Raw genomic sequence first — 24,503 nt, forward strand, 5'->3', positions numbered from 1 at the left:
ACTACCATACTCAACATCGCCTGCCCAAGAGATGGCCCAGGCCTCAACACTGGAGGCTACCACAGCTATTCTAGACCCCATATGGAGACAACTTGCCTTGATGCACCTGTCAAAAGGGAGCTAACTCAACCTCATTCTACGCCACCCAACCACGAGACGGTAATAAAATCAACTCCGACACGCAAGCCACCTTGCATCACAGTTTTTCGACAGACTGGTTCTGCACTGGCGGGCCAACTAGCAGCACTTCTTCCAGAGAGGATCAGCTTCACCTACACCAAGGGAAGTTGCAGAATTCATACACTCGACGACAGCAAATCCAACACCATCATGAATTTCCTCAAGCGTCAGAAAATAGAACATACCTACGGTTTCTTGGCCGCAGAGAAAACCAAGGTAATCATCGGACACTTGCCGAAAGACTTGGCTACAAACTACATCTTCGACACCCTGATGAAACACCACAAGATGCGGGTGTTCGATGTTGGACGACTTAAAGCTAGACCTCGTCCACTCACGGAAGAAAATCAAATGGAAGCCTCTTCTCCATCCCCGACCAAGCTAACCCTGCCTCTGGTACTGGTGACGCTACCGAGAACTCCCGGTAGCCAGCGGATCTACCAACTTCAGATGCTTGGCCCATTCCACATCGCGGTTGAAAAATACCGATTTCAACAGATTCTGCAGTGCCATGCGTGCCAGCACATAGGGCACAGGCATACACACTGTTACGCCCTACCCCGATGCGTCAAATGCTCAGGAGATCATTTGTTTGCTGATTGTCCTAACAAGGATCAATGTATACAACCCACTTGTGCCAACTGCAAACAAGGACATTTCGCCAGCTACAGGCCGTAAAAAAGGACAGAGGGACCCAATTGGACCCTCTTACACGTGCTAAGTCAAGGCCCATTCGACGCCAACTGCAGCCCACTTCAACCAACTCGACGACAGCACCACTGCTCCGCCGGTCAAAACCCGCTCGATGGACCTATGGGAAGCCTCAACCACAACGGCAAAAGCCATCCAGTGCCCTGCCTTCTCGACAGGAGATTTACCAGCCGCCCATTGCACCGCTGACGTCTCCACAAAACCTCCTCGACGTGATCCAAATGCTTTCACAGCCCGACGTCCTCCCGGCACTTATAGTGCTATTACAAGGATTGAACACCATAAGGCAGGCGCCTTCTCTCGACCAGCAGCAAGAAGCCATTGCGGCTCTTGCCGCCCAAATTTGATGTTATAAGTGTTTGTGATGTCTGTTTTGTCTGGGCACAACTCATGATTTTGTGACGGCATGCGACAGTAGCTGCCGCCCCCTCTACTTCATGTTTATAAAAATTGTTATGTATGTGATTTATCACAAATAAGTACCTATTAATGTTAATAAATATAAATGCATTAAACTACTTATCCTGACTTCGAAAAAATAAAATAAAATAGGAAACTCTGTACAGGGCCGAAATCGAAAAAAGAAGCAGTTTCCGTATGACGTAACTGCTGAAGATCCACAAAACCGGTACAGAGTTCATTTTTATTACCAGGTCCTAGACGATTATTTTAGTTCTAAGAGAAAGATTTGAGCAGCTTAAACATCAAAGTGATTTTTTAAAATTTCTTTATGATATTAGTAAGCATAAAGACATGCCATGATCTTTTGTCTGAAAAGTGTAGAAAACTTGCCGGAATGTTAACACATGAAGGCTACTGAATTAAAAGATGAACTAAAAGTGCTTTCGGCTATAATAAAACAATTACACCAAAGGAGACCTTAAACTGATAAAGGGTCATGATTTGCACCTAATCTGAGTGTAGAACTTCGAATTTATTAACTTTGTCGGTAACCATGGCAAGTGGCGAACAAAGTTTATTTGGAAATGAAGGTTAATAAAAATACTATCTTCTGTCAATCATGTCTGAAACACGCTTGTTTCCATTTTGTGCAAGATAGCATTATACGAAAGAGAATATTACATGCAAAGGTAAAGGTAAAGTTCTCTGTGCATATACCACCATGTCATGAAATCATATTTAGGGGATGTAGGGGGTAGGGCCACACACATTCTCAATCTCGGCCATTTTGGAGGTGATGTGATCAACACCAATCTCCGGCCACCTATGCCTCCCAGGTTTTCCCACAGGTACCTATTAATTTGAGGCTGGGTGAACCCCAGAGCTGCTTTATGTGGGGACAACGCAGGAATGAATTCAGACCTTAGATCAGCCACACGGGAGATCCGGAAATATTACATTTTGAAGATCCAATCATATATCAAAGACCTACGGTAAACATATGAAGTCAAGCCTTCATTTCTTTCTAATACTTGTTAATACATTTAAGAGAGAGAGAGAGAGTTTTCATGAAATATAATCAGTGGCGTAGCGTTATAGTACGCTCGTACGCCCGGCGTTCCCAGATTTAAAATTTCAAAAATGCGTAAATGCTGTAAATATAAAGTAAATCTTGACTAATTTCATATACGTCTGACCTTCATGGCATTATAATAGCTATTTTTCGCGATCCGCTTGCAACGCTCCACTAACAACACTCGTTCTAGCATTTTTTTTGCAATGCCTTTCCTGGCCGGACGCCGAGCAGGTTCGGCGTAAAAGACACTATATTCCTTGCTAAAGCACGCGCCCAAATGCTCTCTCTTACGCCCGCGTATGGAGCAGAGGGCTACGTGATTGGTTCACGTGACCCTTCCTGCCTTCTGAAGCAGACGACAGCGGTAGAATTTCTACCCGGTTCTTCGCGCTCGTGCCACTCGTGCTATGTGTTGCTACAATACGCAATATTGACTGACGTAACTTTACCAAACTGAAATAGCACTTCTTAATGGCCACTGCATTGTATATTTTATCGCACGAACAGCGATGTGCATTAAAAACTAAAAGATCAACACAGTTTTTGTCAAATAAGTTGCTGAAGTCCTCGTGGTAGAAGTTCAGCCTGTGGCTGCTCTACCACTTAATAAAAAAAAATAATAGTTTTGCGGGTTATTATTTTTTCGTTATTATGTAACTGCTTAGGCTGTGTCCAAAAGGTACAAAGTACATACTTGAAGTACAGTCTTGACGGAAGTGACGTCATCTAGTGCAGTTCGAAAGCGCCAAGCAAACGAGTGTACAAGACCAGAGGACGCAGCACACGAGCGGTGCACACTTGCGATCTGTGCTTGCTTTTCATTTGTTAAAAAAATGGACGTCTGAAGTCAATCAGCTGGTAGTTGCAGTTCTTCCATTGTGTGGAAATGTAAGTAAACAAGTTTTTAAAATACTATGTAATTTTATTTATTGGTTTTATTCATATATGCGTGGTTTCTTTCTTCTATAGTGAGAAGGTGTTTAAAAGTGAGAAAACAATTTCTTTTCCCGCGATCGTAAAGCATGTTGCGGAATGTGTGAAAATTAATTTGAAAGAGCAAATTTCTTTCATATTTCTATAATTAATAACGTGCTGTGTTATATAAACTGCACGCCGAGTCATGTGTGTGTTGTTCACGGAAAACAAGAGTGGCACATACAGTCGATGTTTGATAATTCGAAGCAACTTTTGTTGCATTCCTCACTTGTATTGGCGCTGCAGTCGAAGTGCAGTTCAAAAGCTTCCGCTTCCAGGCTTCAAGACCGCACTGCGAGTATGCTCTCGAAGTATGCTCGCTTCAAGTATGGTCTTGCAGCTTTCGGACACAGCCTTAATATTGTGTCAATGGAAATGTTTAGCATTCATTTGAAAACTCTTAACATCGAATGGTCTCTGGACAAAATTATTTTAAAATGTTTATCAACATTCTCAAGATGTAATAAACAGTGGTCTGAATTACTAATCGGCACTGTTACGTTAGTGGAGTGTACGATAATTGGATCATCCACCCACCTCCGTGTCAGTGTTTTGCACAGCGCGCCAAGACGACAGAGCCCCCTGATTCGAATCCCGGGGTGAGCACGGGTGTTCTTTGTGAGTGTCCCTTCATCAATATCATCATCACTCATATTCATATTCGCGATTAACCAAAAGTGGCAGAAAAGCGAAGTAAAATAAACCAAATCAATCATTAGTTGGATCATTCACAACAATGACGTCTACTGTTGTCCAGAGGCTTGTGATTCAGGTAGGTTTTATAATGATTTGTGTCATGCCGAAAGGTATAAAACACCAGAGTTCAAAACATTTGTTGCATAGTGAGGCATCTAATTTTCTAGCTAAAAACTGCATGGATGATGATGCTTTATTGCAAACCCAGCTGACTTCAGGCAAATAAACAACACCTGTGGCGACTAATTCCATAAGTAAATTATTAACCAAAAAAGGGCCGATCTTTCCTTCGGACTTGGCGTTCCCACCCGAAATGCCCATGCTACGCCACTGAATATAATAATAATATAAAATTAGTGTCGCATTTCTTAAAGTTCAACAGGTCGAGCGAGATATCCTATTGTGCTTAATAGTATTGAAATAGCGTAACAAGTCTCATTATTTATTTTATAGTTTGATGATTTACTTAGGAATATATTGATTTTTAAATTTCTCGTTGCTGTGTAATGACGAGGGGGGGGGGGGCTCGAAAGGGAGCGGAATCTGCCGCCACCGCCCAGGGTGGCAAAATGACTAGCGCCAGCCCTGTGTGTATGTATGTATCTACACACACACACAGAGGAATAGGATGAGAAAAAGTGCCCCGGAAGGGTAGATAAACAAAAATGACCAAGGAGACACTTACCACACAAAAAAGAAGACATTAATATCCTCTTTCTCCAATGGAAATGCGGTATATCCAGCGAAATATTGTCTTCTTTTTTGTGTGGTAAGGGTTTACTGTCTCCTTCGTCATTTTGTATGTATGTACCAGGTGGGCTGAAAAGTTCGTAGGCTGACTCATAGATGGCGTTACTAGAATTAAATCCATGTGATTTATACTTAGTACTAACCTTCAAAAGATACGTGTATAAATTTCACAGCTGCCGGATAATTAGTTCGTGAGATATAGCATTGTGAGTGAAGCAGTTTTTGTTATTGTGAAAAAATGGATAAAAAAGAATTTCATGTGTTAATAAAGCATTGCTTTTTGGCGAAAAAAAATACTGTTGAAGCCAAGGCTTGGCTTGATAAACATTATTCGGACTCTGCACCAGGAAAATCAACCGTTGAGAAGTGGTTTGCTAAATTTAAACGAGGCGAAATGAGCATCGAAGGCGATGCACGCAGTGGACGCCCCAAAGAGGCTGTTACCGACGAAAACATAAAAAAAGTCCACAAAATAATTTTAAATGATCGTAAAGTGAAGTTGATCGAGATAGCTGAGACTTTAAAAATATCAAAGGAACGTGTTGGACATATTGTATAATGAATATTTGAACATGCGAAAGCTGTGTGCAAAATGGGTGCCGCGCGTGCTCACAATCGATCAAAAGCAACAACGTTTTGATGATTCGGAGCAATGTTTAGCGATATTCAACCGTAATAAACACGAATTTTTCCGTCGATATATTACAATGGATGAAACATGGCTCCATAACTACACTCCAGAGTCCAATCGACAGTCAGCCGAGTGGACTGCACGTGATGAACCGAATCCAAAGCGTGGAAAGACGCAACAGTCGGCTGGCAAGGTTATGGCATCAGTATTCTGGGATGCGCATGGTATTATATTCATCGATTACCTCAAAAAGGGCCAGACCATGAACAGCGATTATTACATAGCGTTGTTGGAGCGTTTAAAGGATGAAATCACGAAAAAACGGCCCCATTTGAAGAAGAAAAAAGTGCTGTTTCATCAAGACAATGCACCGTGTCACAAATCAATGAAAACGATGGCAAAATTATATGAATTAGACTACGAATTGCTTCCCCATCCACCATATTCTCCAGATCTGGCCCCCAGTGACTTTTTCCTGTTTGCAGACCTTAAAAGAATGCTCGCTGGAAAGCAATTTAGCACTGATGAAGAGGTAATCGCCGAAACTGAGGCCTATTTTGAGGCTAAAGAGAAACCGTACTATAAAAATGGCATCGAAAAATTGTATGACCGCTATAATCGTTGTATCGCCCTCGAAGGCAACTATATTGAATAATAAAATCGAATTTTGACAAAAAAATATTTTTTACTATGTTAGCCTACGAACTTTTCAGCCCACCTGGTATGTATATATAAGGGGTGATCAACTGAAACCCGTTCGTTCCATGTATTATTGGTATAGTGTGTAGGAGGATATTGTTTGTCCAATAGTGTGTAATAGTAGTATAAAAGACGATACTATAAACTCAGGAAAGGAAGAGCTCCCCTCATGCAGATTTGCTATACTTAAAACTTGCTCAACATGCCCATATGAGTTTTTTGCTCTAGTGTGGAACCCCGTCTAATCCAAGATTTTTGTAAAAATGCCCTCAAATATTTTCTGAGAAAGGAAGAGCCCCTCTCATGCAGATTTGCTATACTTAAAACTTGCTCAACATGTTCATATGAGCTTTTTGCTCAAGTGTGGAACCCTGTCTAATCCAAGATTTTGTAAAAATGCTCAGATTGATTTGCATATACTTACAAAAAGCACTTCTGAGAGATTGTTGTCCATAATCCTGTCAAAAATGATGGCCATACTTAAAACTAGGCCAAGATACACATACACATATTCAGACACATACCCATACACACACACACATACACACACATATACATATTTATTTCTGGTTTAAGTTCAATTGGGCACCAGGCTCAATTTGCATATCTAGTATTAAGATAATATAATTCTTCTAGAATTGCTCCGTGACTCTCTCATTTCTTACATCATAAACATATGATTTTTCACCTATGAGAATAACACTACATATGGTGTCATCAGGTAATGCCTCATGGAATTCACAGATAATTTTAATGTTTGTCCTGTCATTCACCACAACTTGTTTTCTCTTTGAGGTGTTGATGACAAACATGGGTCTCCGTGCTTTGAATTCATCTGGTGTGTAATACATGTCAGTATTGCCAGTAGTGACCCGTTTGAATGCTGTAAATGCTTCATATAATTTGAGGAAATCATCCTTGGACATGTCTAAATTATAATTTTCTCTAGGAAATACCTCATTTCTGCCATTTTTAAGATATATGTTCTTGATGTTGCAGTTATCAAATTTACTTGAATTTTTTTCCTGATTGTTGTGTCTTCCAGTCTGAAACAGTACTACCACAAAATCAGGCATGTCATATTGTATACTGGAGAATGAATTTGTAGCATCAAACTCATAATATGTGCCAGATGCGGGCTTCTGTACGCATTGATATGTATAAAATTGTAGAAGAATCTGTGGATTTTTTACTATATCTGCTTTGTGTTTAAGAGCATAACTGGCCTCATATTCAACAACAGGGATTCTTAGCTCCATAGTCTGAATAATGCACTTGCCTTCATCAGGTAGGGTATTGGGCAGAGCTTCTCCTGTAGGGTTTAATGTGCTGTACCTCATCAAAGCATTATTATCATTGGCAGCTCTTCTAAATGTAATTCTTAACCCACCCTTCCACATAATATCTTTGTAATCTGAGAAGAATCCTGGCAATAGGCGCATGGGGAACAGCACTGTGTGATTCTTAGATAATATCTTATCACCAGCCTCAAATCCAGTGGCGTACGCAAGGGGGGGGTTACGGGGTTTAAACCCCCCCCTTGAGCTTGTGAAATATTATGAAAAATGCTGTGGAAAAAATTTTAAATGGCCAATTTACCACAGTCAAAGATCTGGCACAATACTATTACTATTACTACATCTACTACTACTACCACTAATAATAATAATAATTTGAATTATTATTTCCATGTAACATGGAGAAAAGCACAGCATTCCAAGCACACGCATCTTTCAGAGTGATGCCTTGAAAATAAGCACAAGTTCTTGAAAGTGAAATATGAGGGTAACTATGATTTAAAAGAGAAATAAAATGTTTTGTATTTCAGTTGCAACAATGTTCAATACTCTGGCGTACGCAGCTTTTTTTTTGGGGGGGAGGGGCCGGAATAGTAAATGTGGATAACACATGGCTTCGTTTTGGAGGGCAGGATGCATAATAAAATATTTCGTATTTTTGGAGCTTTTCAGTCTATTAAAATTGTATTCAAAGACAAAAATGGTAATTGGGACTCACTTTAAAAGAGGTTTCGTATTTACACATTTTGATTTTTTAAAGTTCTTAACGGATTTTTATTTGAAAATTCTGATTTTCTCAAAATTTTGGTAGGGGCTGTAGCATCATCGGTAGAGGCATGCATATTTAGTTTTTGACAAAAAGAAAACGAAATTTGAAATAATACATTGCAATGTTAATTTTTAAGGTTTCTGAAAGGTGTGAGGTGCATTTTCCTACCCTGTTTTGTCACGAAATGATGCCAAATGAACTGCAAAATGCGAAATAGACTCTTAAACACGAAATTTACCGTTTATATACCGACGCGACACTTTCTGAAGTCTGAAGTATCCTGTGTGTTATGCAATTCACGTAAAATTGATTAATTTTGCTGTAAATATTTGAAAAGCAAAAATGGACTCCTCTATACAGGAATAAACTTAATATTCTGGTAATGATTTAATGTGCTATTAGAAGGGATATGTTTATTTTGTGTAATAGTGCAGTTTTTAAATCAATTGGGATTATATTCACATTTTTAAAACCAAAATGTAATTTTATATACCGCTTTTTCACCGCTATAACAGCGAAATTTCATTTTATTTACAGCTTTTGAACCCGAAATTGACTCTGTTTTTATACTGAAATTTTGCTTTTTTATTTACCAAAAGTATGTGCCTCTAACCATCGGCCATGCCTCTACGTACGCCAGTGTTCAAAGAACATGTATTTTTTTTTGTGTGAACAATGAGAATTAACTAAAGAAAGTCCTTGGTTCGTTGTTAGATGCTAATGTATAGACAAAGGCTAGGCGGACAAGAATACAGTCACCAGTCTGCCTTCCCATTGTATTATTTACCGCAGCACGTTTGAATGTCTCTCTTTAAAATGTCTCACCTTGTTGACTAGACAATTATTCAAACGACAATAAGCTTAACTATTGGAAAATATTTTGTTGGTAAGAACAGTGAGACAATCCAGATGTGAATTATCGGCGACATTTATGCGGGGAAGAAGCAGGAAAAATTCCAACCAATTTCGGGAATCGAATCCGGATCTCCCGCGTGATTGTCAGATCAGACCACCGCAGCTTCTTGGATGAGTTCCATACTTTAATTATTTCAATTTATTTTAATATATTTTCTTGTTTTATGGATTTTCTTCACCCTTAAAATGTCTCACCTCGTTGACCAGACAAAAAACAAAAACAAAATAATGCTCCCAGGATTTGATAAAAATTGAATGATTAGAAAGTAATTTCTTTCTATTGTTTTCATAAATGGTATATTCATGTAGATCTCTACTACATAATAGTGGTAGTGGCATTAGTAGTATTATTAGTAGTAATTCAGCTAATTAATTAATTATAAGTATTATTAATTAATTGTGATTATTAATATTTAATTAAAGTATAATAAATCAAAGGTAATGTGAATTTGGAGAAAGTTTTAGAAATAACCCCCCCCCTTGACGAAATCCTGCGTACGCTACTGCTCAAATCCACCTATTTTGTAGTAAGAAGCCTCGGTTTTGGATAATTTTAATGTGGCCAAAGCTGTGGAGGTAATGCCGGGATAATCCACTCTGTTTATAACAACACCATGCTTTCTGATCTCAATTTCAGAGAACAGATGCGGCACAAAATTGTCTACAAGTCTTATATTTGAATTTGCCGGATAATCTGTTCCATCGAGTTTTACAACATCAAATTTGATGTATAGATCTGCTCTGTGGGGGTGTATAAATCCATCCCCTACATCAAGATCAACCTCAATCTCTGTGTTGGGTTGATTTAAATTTGCAAATGTCCTCCTGTTTGGAGGGAATGATTGTAGCTCATAACTCTCAATATTTTCCATTGTATGTATTTTTATTTAAATGTTAATCTCTATGATTGCAGTTGTTGTGGCTCCAGCAAAATCAACTAATTCTTCTTTTTCATTAGTGACCATCAACTCAATGTAATCTATTCTATTATGGCACACAGGAAAATATAATGTTGGGGATGGAGTGTAGATGATTGGCTCCATGAATTCAGAATTAGGTTTGAATGTTGCAATGATGCCGGTTTGTTTGTGAGTGCCTATGCCATTTGATTTGGTGATCATACCCTCAGCCACATTACAGTGAATATTCAGAGTCTCTATGGCTAAGAATTTAGGTATATTAATAGCAGTGTGTTTGATGGCTGGTTCAAGTTTTGTGTTGTTCTCAAAGCCTAACAGCTCTCCTATAGTACCCAGATCCACTGTTTCTGTAGCAGATACAATCTCTACTCTGTGAGTGACAGAATTTTGAGTTAATACTACACCTCTGGGTAATTGAGCATTTAGAGTGGACAGATTATACTGCCCTGGAGTGATGACAATTTTTTGATCCCCTACTGCAATTTTGTTGTTGTGGTGTGTAATATTAGGGACCAAGTACATGCCATAAAATGCTCTGAGAGCTATTGTTTTGGGATATACTATATCATCATGTAATCTAAGTTTCAATATTGAATTTTGGCTGGTGAGATGGAATACCCCCATGATGTTTTAAATACCACAAGGCCTTTTGAAAATCTTCAATTGATGGTTTATTTATTTGAGACAGATATCTGAGAACAGATAAACACAGATGTCCACAATTAACATCTTTGAAGTTTTGAACACGGGCATTATTGTAATAAAGATTAGTTGATTTTAGATATTTTACTAAATTTTCAGGTGGAATACCTCCAAATGAATCAAACACAAATGCCTCATTTTTTAAATATTTAAGATAACAAATCCAGTGAGTGCCCTGATTTTTGTACTTATCCAAATTAACAATGCCACACTCTTTGTTGAGTGGTTGTTCTGGTAAAGAATCAGACATGTACACACCCCTAAAATGTTTGATGCCCAGTGGCTTGATTAAAGCTTCAATATCTTGGTTTGTAAGCGGCTCTTGTTTTTTTTAAACTTATTCATGGCTCTCTTAACACCTTTGCCTTTTTTCTCCATGGCCAGGTTATGGCGCTTCAATTCATCTAATTCTGCCCTATTTTTCTTGGCATCTATTACTGTTTTTGCTATGGCGGCTGATCCCCCAGCCAAGCTCCCAACAGCCCCGAGAGCAGCTAAGATGGCAGGGATAGTAAATATGAATCCACCTACATGTGATTTTTTTCTTGATTGCTGTAATTTTTTTAATTGGGGGGTACTAAGCAACAATTTCATACCATGGCCCTTTGCAATACAAGAGCTTTTTTTCTTGCGCTGCTTTTTGGTTAAAAGACTATCAATAGTTTTAAGAGATTTAAGACCTGCATAAGGTATTTGATACATAACACCCTTGGCCTTCATTGTAGGTTTATTATATACATATTCACAACCCCCACCCCAGTTTTTGTTTGGTGCTCATAGCTATGGTGGTCCCCAATGCTGCTATTTTTTCACTTAAAGAAGCATCTTTGCTTATAAATCTACCAAATGCAGCCTCTTCTAATTTCTTGTCTGCAACATGTCTCTTGTCAAGATCAGTATGTGTGTTGTATGCTATGTCATGGTCTCTACAAGCAGCATCTAGGGGATTTACACCAGGATCAACTCTGTTTAATCTATGATCCAGTTTTGTGCCTGGACCACAATACTGATAGCCTGGAATGTGTAGTTCAAATGGCAGCTTGTTTATAATGTCATTAACCAACCCCCGACCCTCAGAAATATTCCAAAATTTGGGGGGTAGAGTATTAATAATTTTTATGAGATATCCAATCCCCTTAGGGTCATTCACTATAAAATTAGATAATTTGGTGCTTATCATGTCCATAATTCCAACCTTTTCATTGTAAAAATTGTGGTTGCCAGCATTTTCCTCCCCAGCTATCACCAGCAACCTATCTACAAGTTTCCTGACATCATCAACCCACACAAATTCTTTAGGCAGGGTGTTGTATTGTTTGATTCCACTACCTGTCTTGATCTGTGACCATATGGGCTTGATTAAATTATTGTATTTTGCTCCACTGCTCGACTTGACTCTTTTTTGTGTGGGATCATTGTTCTGGTATAGAGCATCTGATTTTATTAATATTTCTTTGTAATATTCATAATCTTGATCTGTATAGCTGCCAGGCCTTTTCCGAGTCATCAATTCCCACAATCCAGGTGTTCCGGGATACTTAACAAAAGCACCTTTTTCTCCGAGACGAGATTCTGAATAAACAATCAGATCATCCCCCATAAATGTTACTCTGAAATTGCCAATTCTATGTATGATGCTACCATCAAGCTCTGTGTCAGCATATAAGCCAAACACCTCATCTTTGTTGTCTTTAGGTGTGGTTAAATATTTTTGTGCAAGAAGACCCAATTCAATAGGATCCTGAGTAGCTTCAATTCTTCGAGGAGCAATAGGACTAGGTGTATGAATACTGGAAAGTGGGGTGAATGGATAATCTAAAATGTTCCTAGCAGCTACAGGCACAAGCTCTGTGATCAAATTTTGATTTTGCTCTGTAACAGTTTTGATATTCTTACCTAAATCACTAATAGCATCAATTATGGGCTGTTCTGTTTGTGTTTTTCATAAATTCCCCGGTTCTCTGATTTCCATCCCTTAAATCTTTTTACAAGATAATCTCTTAACTTAAGATCATCAATAATTGGCCTTTTCATGGTTATTTATTTATGTTTCAATGTCTAGAAAATTGTTGATTTTATTTCTGTATTTGCCACTATTGGGTGTTCTTGTCATATCAATTGTGACAAACCCATAACTGTCCTGGTTCCAGCACCTGCTGCAAAACTTGGAAAAATCATTGTAGCTCAGGTCCCCACCTACATATTCATCATGTATGTGTTTGAGGTTGGTATGATCTTGATGAAACACACATATAAAATTGCTGTTGTCTCGGATCAGTTGCTTCGGTATTTTAGAAAAAGTCTGTGCCAGGTAGAAGCAATCAATGTTTTTGTGCCGGCCCTGTGTAAAGAAATTTCTAACCTTGTTTTGATTATCCAGTATAATGTCATCAAACACAACAACAGAATTATCGAGACATTCATGAAGTGGCTTAACATCTGATTCAAAAGTGGCAATATCCAATCCATCATATAGCTTCATCAGCTGCTGATATTTTAATTGTTCCAAGCTCTTAGAGAAAACATACAAGTGCCTGTTTTTCCAGTCTAACCAGTTGGGTGCCAATAAAAAATTATCAATCATTAGTGTAGTTTTACCACAAGCCGATGGCCCAACAATAAGACATCTAATATTATCAGGCAGCAAGTTGCCATTTCTCTTATTCTGTTGTTCAGGTTCTGGCAGCCTTTTTATAACATCCCAGGTGCTCATATTATTATTTTGTTTGCATCGATCCAGCTGTGTTCTGGAAGTCCTAGCCATTTGACAAATAACTTGTTGCCTTTTCTGCGGATGATTTTTTCTATGAGATATGTGTCAGGCTGTTTAGTTTTGCTGAGCTCTTGTTCATAGAATCTGCCTTTGAGAATTTCTCCTCGGTGATCCTTTATTATATATGTGTTAAGGGTCCCAGCTTTAACTTGAACCACTGTAAATAATTCAGTGCTCCAGTTTCTTGTAAAGCCTCTTTTGAATAAGTGCTTATATTTGCTGATTCTTACTTGATCACCCACCTTGTATTTGGCCTTTCTTGTTGTTGGCTGGTATCTAGGATAATAAACAGTTCTGATCAATTTTTGCTCATCAGATGAAGTTACTTCAGAGGGTTTCATGTTGATTGTGGAATGGACCGAGTTGTTATATTTATGTAGAAGTTCTGGAAGAATATTAAGCCATTTATAATTACCTTGAAGTGTAAATTGTTTATACATAAGATTTTTTAAGGTTCTGTTGAATCTCTCTACAATTGAGGCCTTGAGATCACTGTAACTCGAGTAATGTTTTATTGCCTGGCTTTTAATAAATTGTTGAAACACAGAATTATAAAATTCTTTGCCATTATCTGTTTGCAAATAGCGCGGGGATCTTCCACTCTGATTGATGATTGTCCTGATGGCTTCTGTAACACATTTTCCAGTCTTGGATTTGAGTGGCACAGCCCAGGCAAATTTTGAAAATGTGTCTATTACAGTGAGTAGATACTTGTAGCCCTTGTTGATTTTGTCTAAGTTTTTCAACTGCCCACTTGCTATTTCAATCAAGTCGCTCTGCCATAAATCATCTATGCCCTTTGTGACTACTGGGAGTCTCTTAAAATTATGTCTGGCTTGTCTGTGTAATTCATCAACAATAATTTGTCTAGACATAATATGTAAACAAAAATATTGCAACTATGGGGTGTTCAGCAGCTGAGACTGCAGGATTTTCTAAATATAATTTGTCTCCTATTTGTATTTTAAATTCCAAAGTGCCATCATCTTCAGTATAGGCTGTTTCTAATGTATTGGGATCTGTAAAATCCTCTAACTCTACACTGGTGATTTTCACTTTGTTGTCAGCATTTGTTATTGATAAGGTGGGGTAGTGGTGTGCCTGTGGTTGAAGCCAATATTTGATCTTGATTGGTCTCAATGTGCCCCCAACAAAAAATTGGTAATAAAATTGTGCAGGGGACAGCATATATATTTTGCCACCTGGTGTAAATGGTGAATCATATTCTTTGTTGGGGATGCTGTACAATTCAAGAATTACTGTATGTTTTGGATTCTCGATTATGCCTGTTATTTCCTTTTCTGCTGTAAGCAATCTGCTTGTTACAGATTCAAGGTGCTCATTGATGGTCCTAACAACATCATCATGGCCTGGCTTAATTTTTATGTCCACAACAAGTTTCTTGTATTGTTGCACAATCTCTTGAAGCTGGGTGGCAAAAACAGACAGGGCATTTGCTTGATTGGATTCCATGGTCCCTAGCTGTTGCTTGATATTAGCTACAATTTGTTGCAAATTTTCAACAACTGCCAATTTTGAATTTTGAGCAGTAAGATCATGGACCTGTCTTCTGATATCCTCAAACAGGGCATGCAGTTCATTAATATGTTGATTGGTTGGTAGAATGGCCACTGTCTGAGTGAGATGTTTGATCTCTGCTTGGATATTCTTGATATCTTCTGATTTCAATATCCTATTCACTGCCCTCTTAATATTTTTAAGTTCCTGTGATGTGGGAAGATTTGATACTGTATTTTGCAAAAATTCAAGTGCCAATTTCACATTGTTTAATTCAGAAGCATCAGCCACATTTTGCATAGCATTTTGGAGGAGGGCTATATCTGCCTGAGTGGGTGTGGATTGTTGTAAAATTTCAAGTTTTGTTTGAATATCATCAATCAAATGATGAAAATGAGATAGCTCAGATTCAGTGTTGAGGTTTTCAAGCTTTGTGATTTGGTGCTGGACACTGACAAGTGTATCTACAATCCCAGGCAATCGGGATTCTAGTACATTTGCCAAATCATTTTGCACTGCTGCTATGGTACCTTCAAGATGGGTTATGGTACTTTGAATTTTTCCAAAATCTTCATATGTTTCAAGTTGCAGCTTAATATTTGCTACACTCCGAGTTATTGCACTCAAAGCATCAGAAGATGGCAAATTGTTCATAAAATTTTCAAGTGTCTCAATTTTTTCTTTAACCTCGGCTATGGCATTGTGCAGAGGATCCAGATTAGGTATTTGGAGTGATTGAATCTGTTCTTTTAGAATGGAAATCACTAGATCAAAATCTTCTTGTGATTTTATGCTTTTGACAATTGTTTGGAGCTGTGTCTGGACATTATTTATCTGCTCTTCCAATTGCTGTTTCAATTGCTCAGAATTGGTGGCCTGGGTCTTAAATTTGGCTTGAAGAGCTGCTACAGCTTCTTCTAAACTTTGAAAATTATCTAATGTGGCCAGATCAGTATATTTCTGAAGCAGCACTTTGAGTTCAGAATCAATTTTAAGAAGAGGGTCCATGCATTGTGATTGCAGATTTGTAATTTCTAATTGAAGACTGGCATTGAGTGTGGTTTGCAAAGCTTGTAAATCACTTCTTAATTTCTTGACTCTGACATCAAGCATAAGAATCTCATCACTGTGATCTTCATGTCTTGTATGGCCAAATATATCATTAGGCATTTTTGTTTTAGTGGTTATTTATTATAGAGTATCTGATTCTTAATTCTATAAAAAAGGGTATAAGCTTGTCATAGGATCCCGGGACCTCAATATATAAGCAGTCACCAGCAGAAACAGTATATACAGTGCCAGAAATCATGTTTGAGTGCTTAATTCTGTAAATATTTCTCCCTATTGAAATTTTGACATCACCCTCAGGGGTTGTAATAAATTGCAATTGCCCACCTACAGGTAATTGGTAATGATTTAAATTATTGTTAAATATGTACAATATTTTGCCTGTTTCATCATCAACATCTGTAAGTATGCTGTTCAGATGAATAATTAACAAGCCACTCAGTTTAGATATTATATCAGAAGAGGGTTGTGGTGTTGGCAGCTCCATAATAGCCTGTTTTTTGAACCCAAATAAGTTCATAGGCATGTTTATTTATTTCAAATCATGCTCTGTAATTGGGCATTGATTTTTCAAATCACAATGACCCCATGGTAAAGTATGTATGCCACATGATAAAATGCATCTCTTATCATCATGTGGGTCCAGGGCCACTTTTCTTACAATATTTGAAGTCAATAAGTGATCCACACTCTGAATTCTATTTTCTGATGTTTTGATTGAACTCTGGGATTTGAGACAATTTTCATAATCTTCAAATTGGAGATCTTTTTCAACAGTTACTCTGCCAATGCCCTTGGCCTTTTTGGCAACAGCGCCACCACATGTTTTAAAAGTGTACATCTTGGCACTTAACCCAGCAAATTTCACAATAACATCACCAAGTGTCTCATCTTTTAACTTGCCAGGCACCTTTTTGTTGTGGGGTTGAATTCTTGTATGTTCACTGGTATCAAAGTATTGAAACAATTCAGGCTGTGACATATCTTGATAAACATCTTCTGTTTGAATATCAAGAATAAAACTATCCGTGTCCATGTACAATAATTTTACACGATCACCATAAAAAGGTTTCAGCACATCATAATACAATGTTAACATATGTAATTTGGACGATTCCAATATCACAGCCCCTACATAAATAGGTTTATCAAATTTGATCTTTGTTTTTTTCATGTTGAAAAGTGCCATGTGCTCATCATAAATTCTTCTATAATTGAAATTAGGCTTTGCAACCAATTTTTTGCTCAGGCTGGGGTCAGTAATTATTTTAACATCGGTATGTTTTCTGACATTTTCAATAGTTTTGCCATACACTGAATTCACCATCAATTTAAACAAGCCCTTATCAAATTGGCTCTTTGCAGATGTTCGAAGCTCTGTATTTGTATCAATGTATGGTTTCAACCATTCTGAGTGCCTGAACCTCAAAACTTTTCTAACTTTGGTTACTTGGACACCATGTTTCATCAGGAACTGGAGGTTTTTGTAATATAAGACATAACCCTGTTTCGGCTCCAGAGTCATCATGAGCTTCTTCTGTTTAGAGCCAGGTGAACACTGAACCTCGGGAATTGGGGGCAGATCAGAAAATTTATTGTGCAAATCATCAGGAATTGTCAGATCAACCTCTAAGATGAGGCCATAGTTACTGTCATCAAAATTCTTAAGATCTTTAATATTGAAATCTTCAACCCATTCAAGCCCTGCATATGGCAGTTTATCCATCATGGCATGACCATAGAGGCTGTTTGCATCTACATACGTTATATAATTTGATGGCCGTGCTGGATCATAATCAGGCATATATTTGTTATTTGCTCTGGCATATCTCTGGGAACATTGCACCATCCCTCCTCTTATACCTTTCTCCATAAACAGATACATATCTTGATCGTAGATCAGATCCAAATGCATGTTAGTGTTTAAAAACGTTGCAGACCATGCTAGACCTGGGGCACTGAAAAAATATATTGGATCCAGTCTATAATTTTGCATAGAAGATTTTCTGAATGCCTGTATTATATCAGCTAAGAGGGTCACATCAAGTTTCAAATATGCCATGTGATAATCACCAAATGTCTGGCATTTTAAATTGTTCCACATCAACTGGGCATGGTGATAATCATCATCAGTAATTCCAGATCCTCTGATTTTGCTGTAAAACTGTTCTTGTGGTGGCAAAGAACACTCATCAAATTTAGAAAAATCTGTAACATAATCATATGGATATACACCCTTCCGCCTAATTAATTTCAGGTCCTGATTTGGAAACAATGCACGTGTGATTTTGAATTGATCATCAGATAATTGAGTGGCCAGTATGGCCAGGCTAGCAGATAAAAATCTGTAAGAATCAAGAAATCTTATGTGAATAGGAACACCATCAACTTTAATTATCTTGCTAATAGATATATATTTCTCATCATTTTCAGCTAAAATATTTAAATTCTGCTTGTCAAACCCCTCGTACCTGATCAGATGATGGAAATCATAATTGGATGCTCCATGGCAAAATATGGGGACAAATCTTGGTCTCTTGATCTTAATATTGCAGCTATTACACAGGGCCATTTTGAATTTACCATCTGTATGAGAATGGTGTTTCACCTTGATATTTGTATCTGAAAATTCAGAATCACATACCGGGCATTTTTCTGCATTGTTGAAATCTTCAATCTGTTTCTCTGTTAAAGGCAACATAGGCTTTGATTTTAATAAGATGTTAGATGCTATGTCACGGCACTCATTTTCTATTCTATGTGCAAATATTTTGATGGCATCTGGTCCCATATATAAGTATGGCTCACTAGCTACACCATCCCGTATAACTATATAACAAAAGCTGGAAGGTTCATGTAGCTGGTATGGTGTAATTGCAGATTCTTCAGGATCTGGATTGCAGAATGCAAGAGGTTTGAGATTTGATTCAAAATCACAGACAATATATGCTGGGTGTTCCAACAAGGCTTCAAACTTTTTGAATTTGCAATTTTCACTTGGATTGGGCATCACCATATGAACAGGTTTATGGTTGCCACAGTATTTCAGATGCTCAATTAACTTGTTTTTAGCAATTTCTGCATTCTCTTCCCGAACCCCTTTTATTATTTTTTTACCATCAAATACAGTTAAACATCTTCTGCACAACTTAAATATTCTATGAGTTTTGTCTAGTTGTTTTCTGACTAAAGCTTCAAGATTATGTATCAGAGTATAATGGTATGTATCATCCCCTTCAATTAAGAGCAGATCAATCGGAACAGCAGAATCATCATCAATTGTACTGATTCTGAGAGGTGCTATCGGGCAATTGCCAGTGGAACAAATAAATACATTAATAGATAATTGTTTGCCATTGATATGCCTGGCCTTTTTTTCAAATTTATCAATATTCTGAACAGACATTGGATATTCTAAACCCTCCATTGCCTCATCAAAATCATGTTCATGTTGTTTGTAATAAGTTATTCTCTCAGGATTTCTTGAAGCTGGAAACAAAGCAGCTAATATACACCACAAAAAGCATTTCTGGTCGGTATTTTCAATATTGACCACGGCTCTTTTGTTTTTAATATTTGCAGGTAATGGCACATATGTAGATCCTTGCAATGGGCTGAATTCAGAAATATTAACATATAACTTGTGTGATGAACCGCATAGGCTCCATCCTGATTCTTTTGCTGCAAATTCAGAGTGTTTAATATTCAATTGATCTATCAACCTGCTTATTATTTTGTCTGAATTTGCATTTGAATATACAGGTACAGTTTCTGTTATGTGGGGCTGTATAAATTTTGTGCCATTTGGTTTCTTATATTGTACAAACAATTTAAGGGACAGTTTATAAGAGCCATTTTGTGCATTAAGAATTGCCTGCAGATCAGAATTTATACTGTTCAAAAAATTCTCAATGCCACATCTTGGCTCTGATACAAACCGGTGATCTCTTAATTGGCCCTTAAAACTGCTATGGATAGGTTCATGGCGTGGCTGCTTTGCTGCTCTAGCATTAACAGGTGCTTCATGCTTCCTTTTCAGACCAGATGTGGATGGTTGTATTGATGACTGTGCAGAGCAAGTATTTTTATGTGTATATGTGAAGTATTGCATGCTGTATTTTCTATGGCATTTGGGGCAAATTTTTGTGGGAGTTCTGTATTTGTCCGGGTTACAAATCTTTTGGTGTCTGGCCCAATTAGAGCTGGATATATTCTTATTGCATTGATTACAATATTTTTGACTTGGCATTTTTGTTGTTGTTTATTATATACAATTTCCTGGGATTCAAATCAAAACTCTATGCTGGATCAGTTGGGTTCAGCACTGTGCTTTGTGTGTGTGTATGTATATATGTATGTGTGTATACACTTAATATTTTTGGCTTTGGTATTTATATACAATTTCCTGGGATTCAAATCAAAATTCTATGCTGGATCAGTTGGGTTCAGTACAGACAAAAAAACTGCATAGCTCTATGTCAATTAGTTCTTGAATTTTATATTTAAGAACCACTTTGGCGGGAATAGAACTGCCCGGGCAGGGAATATTGATCCCACAACTCCTCGTGCGAGAATCTGAGAAACTGCACCGAGTATTGATCCGCGCAGTCCTTCAGCGGCCTTCAGAGGCACTGACCTAGCACAAATACCTGCACAGACATGCATGTCCCAGAAGGCACTGACCTAATGCCATTTTATATAACAACTTGGACAGATATAGGCCTAACTCTAAATATGAATAGATTACAACAAACAAGCTGGATGTAACAAATATCAGATTTTGTATAAAAAAATGCAAAATATCCCAGTTTCAATTCAATCCATTTATCTGAATCGAAGAAACCAACAATTCACATATCCCCATATCATTGTATGCTTGCCCTATTAGTACCTCTTTTGCTGTTGCACTCAATTAATTTTCACTAATCTTCAATTTTCTTGAAGATGCCTAATAGAACAAGATATGGCGGTATGAGAAATATGTGAATTAAAGATATTTTAGTAATATACGACGTCTTAAGAAAGGCATATTTGGCTCCAAAGTACTTTGTCTAATGCTTACTACCATTCCCTATTACTGGCAAAAAGAGTTAAAAATATTGACATATTGAAAAAAATTGACTTGTTCCCAAGTGTTCACCGAGTTCAGACATTTGCACATAGATGGCCCTGTTGTTGTTGCTTATCAAATATATATATTTTTTTGGAATATCTCTAAAACAGGCAAATTTTGTTTACTGTTTTCTACTACTGGCAATACTGACATGTATTACACACCAGATGAATTCAAAGCACGGAGACCCATGTTTGTCATCAACACCTCAAAAAGAAAACAAGTTGTGGTGAATGACAGGACAAACATTAAAATTATCTGTGAATTCCATGAGGCATTACCTGATGACACCATATGTAGTGTTATTCTCATAGGTGAAAAATCATATGTTTATGATGTAAGAAATGAGAGAGCCACGGAGCAATTCTAGAAAAATTATATTATCTTAATACTAGATATGCAAATTGAGCCTGGTGCCCAATTGAACTTAAACCGGAAGTAAATATGTGTATGTGTGTGTGTGTATGGGTATGGGTGTGTGTCTGAATATGTGTATGTGTATCTTGGCCTAGTTTTAAGTATGGCCATCATTTTTGACAGGATTATGGACAACAATCTCTCAGAAGTGCTTTTTGTAAGTATATGCAAATCAATCTGAGCATTTTTACAAAATCTTGGATTAGACAGGGTTCCACACTTGAGCAAAAAGCTCATATGAACATGTTGAGCAAGTTTTAAGTATAGCAAATCTGCATGAGGGGAGCTCTTCCTTTCTCAGAAAATATTTGAGGGCATTTTTACAAAAATCTTGGATTAGACGGGGTTCCACACTAGAGCAAAAAACTCATATGGGCATGTTGAGCAAGTTTTAAGTATAGCAAATCTGCATGAGGGGAGCTCTTCCTTTCCTGAGTTTATAGTATCGTCTTTTATACTACTTGTAATGGCTAATGTCCCTGTGTGTTGGGTGTAGGAATGTTGTTTATACGTGTTTCCGTTTTGCAGGTATAACGAGTGAAAGATGGCGTTCAACATCCCCAATCCGTCCAAACAGGACCAGCGTGCTGTCATCCAGTTTCTGAGTGCCGAAGGTTGTCAACCAGCTGAAGTGTACCGGCGTATGAAAGACGTGTATGGTGACATGGGCGTCCGGAAGGGGGGGCAAGGGGGGCCGTGCCCCCCCTGGAAAACGAAAGTGAACCAAAAATTACATATTTCACACATATAATTTAATTTCAGCCACAATAATGTGTGTTAATTATTGTACGAACATGATAAATTCAAATTTAAGCAATGTTTTTTGAGGGATGAACACTATTATTGGGGAAAATATGCCATGTTGGCCCCCCTGGAAAAAATACCTTCCTTGCCCCTCCCTGGAAAAATTCCTGCGGACGTCCATGTATGGTGATGCATGCGTGTCCAAAACAACAGTGGTGGACTGGGCAAGAATGTTTCGGAAGGGGCGTGAACAAACCACTGATTATCCCCATCCTAGTCAAGCCCATGTTGTTGCCACAGAAGACATGTGTGAAACGGTGAATGCGGCAATATCTGCAGATAGACGCATGAGTATTCGATCCATAGCGAACGAGTTAAACATGGGTTATGGTACTGCTCACAAAATTGTGAAAGCTCTGGGTTATCATAAAGTGTGTGCGCAGTGGATACCCAGGGTATTGACGGAGGACCAAAAGTTGGAGCGTATGGGATGCTCCATTGAACATTTGTCACGTTACCATTTGGAAGGTAACGACTTCTTGCTGCGCATTGTTTTTGAGGATGAAACTTGGTACCATCATTTTGAACCGAGTTCAAAGTCTTCCACGATGCAGTGGAAATACCCCTCATCTCCACGTCCCAAAAAGTTCAAGACGCAACCGTCTGCGGGGAAAGTTATGGCGTCTGTGTTCTTTGATTGCTCAACTTCAAGGAACCAGGACAGTCCATCAACGCCGCACGCTACTGTGAGACCTTGACACAGTTACGGAGAGCCATCAAAAACAAAAGGCCTGGTTTATTGACCGCTGGAGTCATTGTGTTGCGTGACAATGCGCGTCCACACGTTGCAAACCAAGTGCATGATTTGTTTCAACGATTCAAGTGGGAAATGTTGCGACACCCACCCTACAGCCCTGACCTTTCACCTTTTGACTTTCACATCTTTGGGCCTCTAAAGAAGGCTTTGAAAGGTCAGAGATTTCAGTCTGATGCTGAAGTTCAGGATGCTGTGCGTGATTGGGTTGAGATTCAGCCTTCGCAATTTTACATGGACGGCATTTGTAAGTTAGTGACACAGTGGGACAAGTGTCTCAACGCTCATGGTGACTTCTTCTGAACAATATTTTTACTGAGCCCTAACCATAGACGCCTCTAGACAGTGTACCAGTTTCAGCTCGAAATAAAATTTATTTCACGAATTATAACCACTGAACGGGTTTCAGTTGATCCCCCCTTGTATATGTACAAAGTGTGTGTGTGTGTGTGTGTGTGGAGGGGGGTTAGAGGATGCATGGTAGGAAGTGCATGCATGCCCTCTCTGGCAGACCAGTATAATGCACACACTTGCCCAGCAAACAAGGGGAACTATATGAATTAAATCCGCTTTTACCCCAAAGATGGATTTTTTTTATATGGTATTTAGGTGTATACTAAATGAAAAATATGGATTAAAAGATGGGATTTATGGATTGATCCCCCAAAAGCCATTGATGGGTAGGGTGACCAGACACATACATTCCAAAAAGAGGACAGCACGGCGAAAAAGGAGGTCAAAGTCATAAAAAAGAGGACACAGCAAAAAATTGCAACATATTTGCTGTTACTCATTATTTAAGCAATATAAAAAAATCTTACCAACATTTTGTTCACAGATACTTTTCAGGTGATGCCTTTCAATAACTTCCTCTTACCTTTAAGCAACGAAAGCAATCTCCTAATCTAATCACTTATTTAACAAATGACAAAGAATATGTAACAATTAAGATTTGCTTTAACTTATTTCCAGAAACCGAATTAAATTTTTAGGTAATTTAGATTGGGTAGAGAAATATGATTTTAATGCCACGAACATTTCTAGCACTCTTTCAACAGCAGGGGAAAGTGACAGCCACTTTACACTTTACCTCATATTCGTTTCTGGATATTTTCTTGCAAGATCATTGTTGAATTTACACTTTCGCTTTGTTATTTCATGAAAGTAAATAATACTTAATAATCACAATTTTCACTTCCCGTTTCTGTATTGCATATGTATAACTTGAAAAGGAACAGACGAGCCTCAGTGGTGGAGTGGTTAGCACACTGCGCCACAACACCAGTGATCCCGGATTCGAATCCCGGCCTGGGCATGGGTGTTCTTTGTGAGT

At 38.1% G+C, this 24,503-nt stretch overlaps 1 protein-coding gene across 1 annotated transcript; it reads left to right on the top strand.

Annotated features, from left to right (window-relative positions):
* The first annotated feature begins 22,535 nt into the window (after positions 1–22,535).
* LOC145998387 (histone-lysine N-methyltransferase SETMAR-like) lies at positions 22,536–23,114 on the top strand. Its single transcript, XM_083134792.1, has one exon. It carries the CDS (start codon positions 22,536–22,538, stop codon positions 23,112–23,114), a length of 579 nt encoding a protein of 192 aa, XP_082990918.1.
* Positions 23,115–24,503: the final 1,389 nt, after the last annotated feature.

This window comes from Lepisma saccharinum, chromosome 14, assembly GCF_977018435.1.
Source record: "Lepisma saccharinum chromosome 14, izLepSacc3.1, whole genome shotgun sequence".
NCBI lineage: Eukaryota > Metazoa > Arthropoda > Insecta > Zygentoma > Lepismatidae > Lepisma > Lepisma saccharinum.

What these genes read in the sequence shown, in the direction of transcription:
- LOC145998387 (XM_083134792.1), top strand. Translation starts at nt 22,536, where the DNA reads ATGTATGGTGATGCATGCGTGTCCAAAACAACAGTGGTGGACTGGGCA.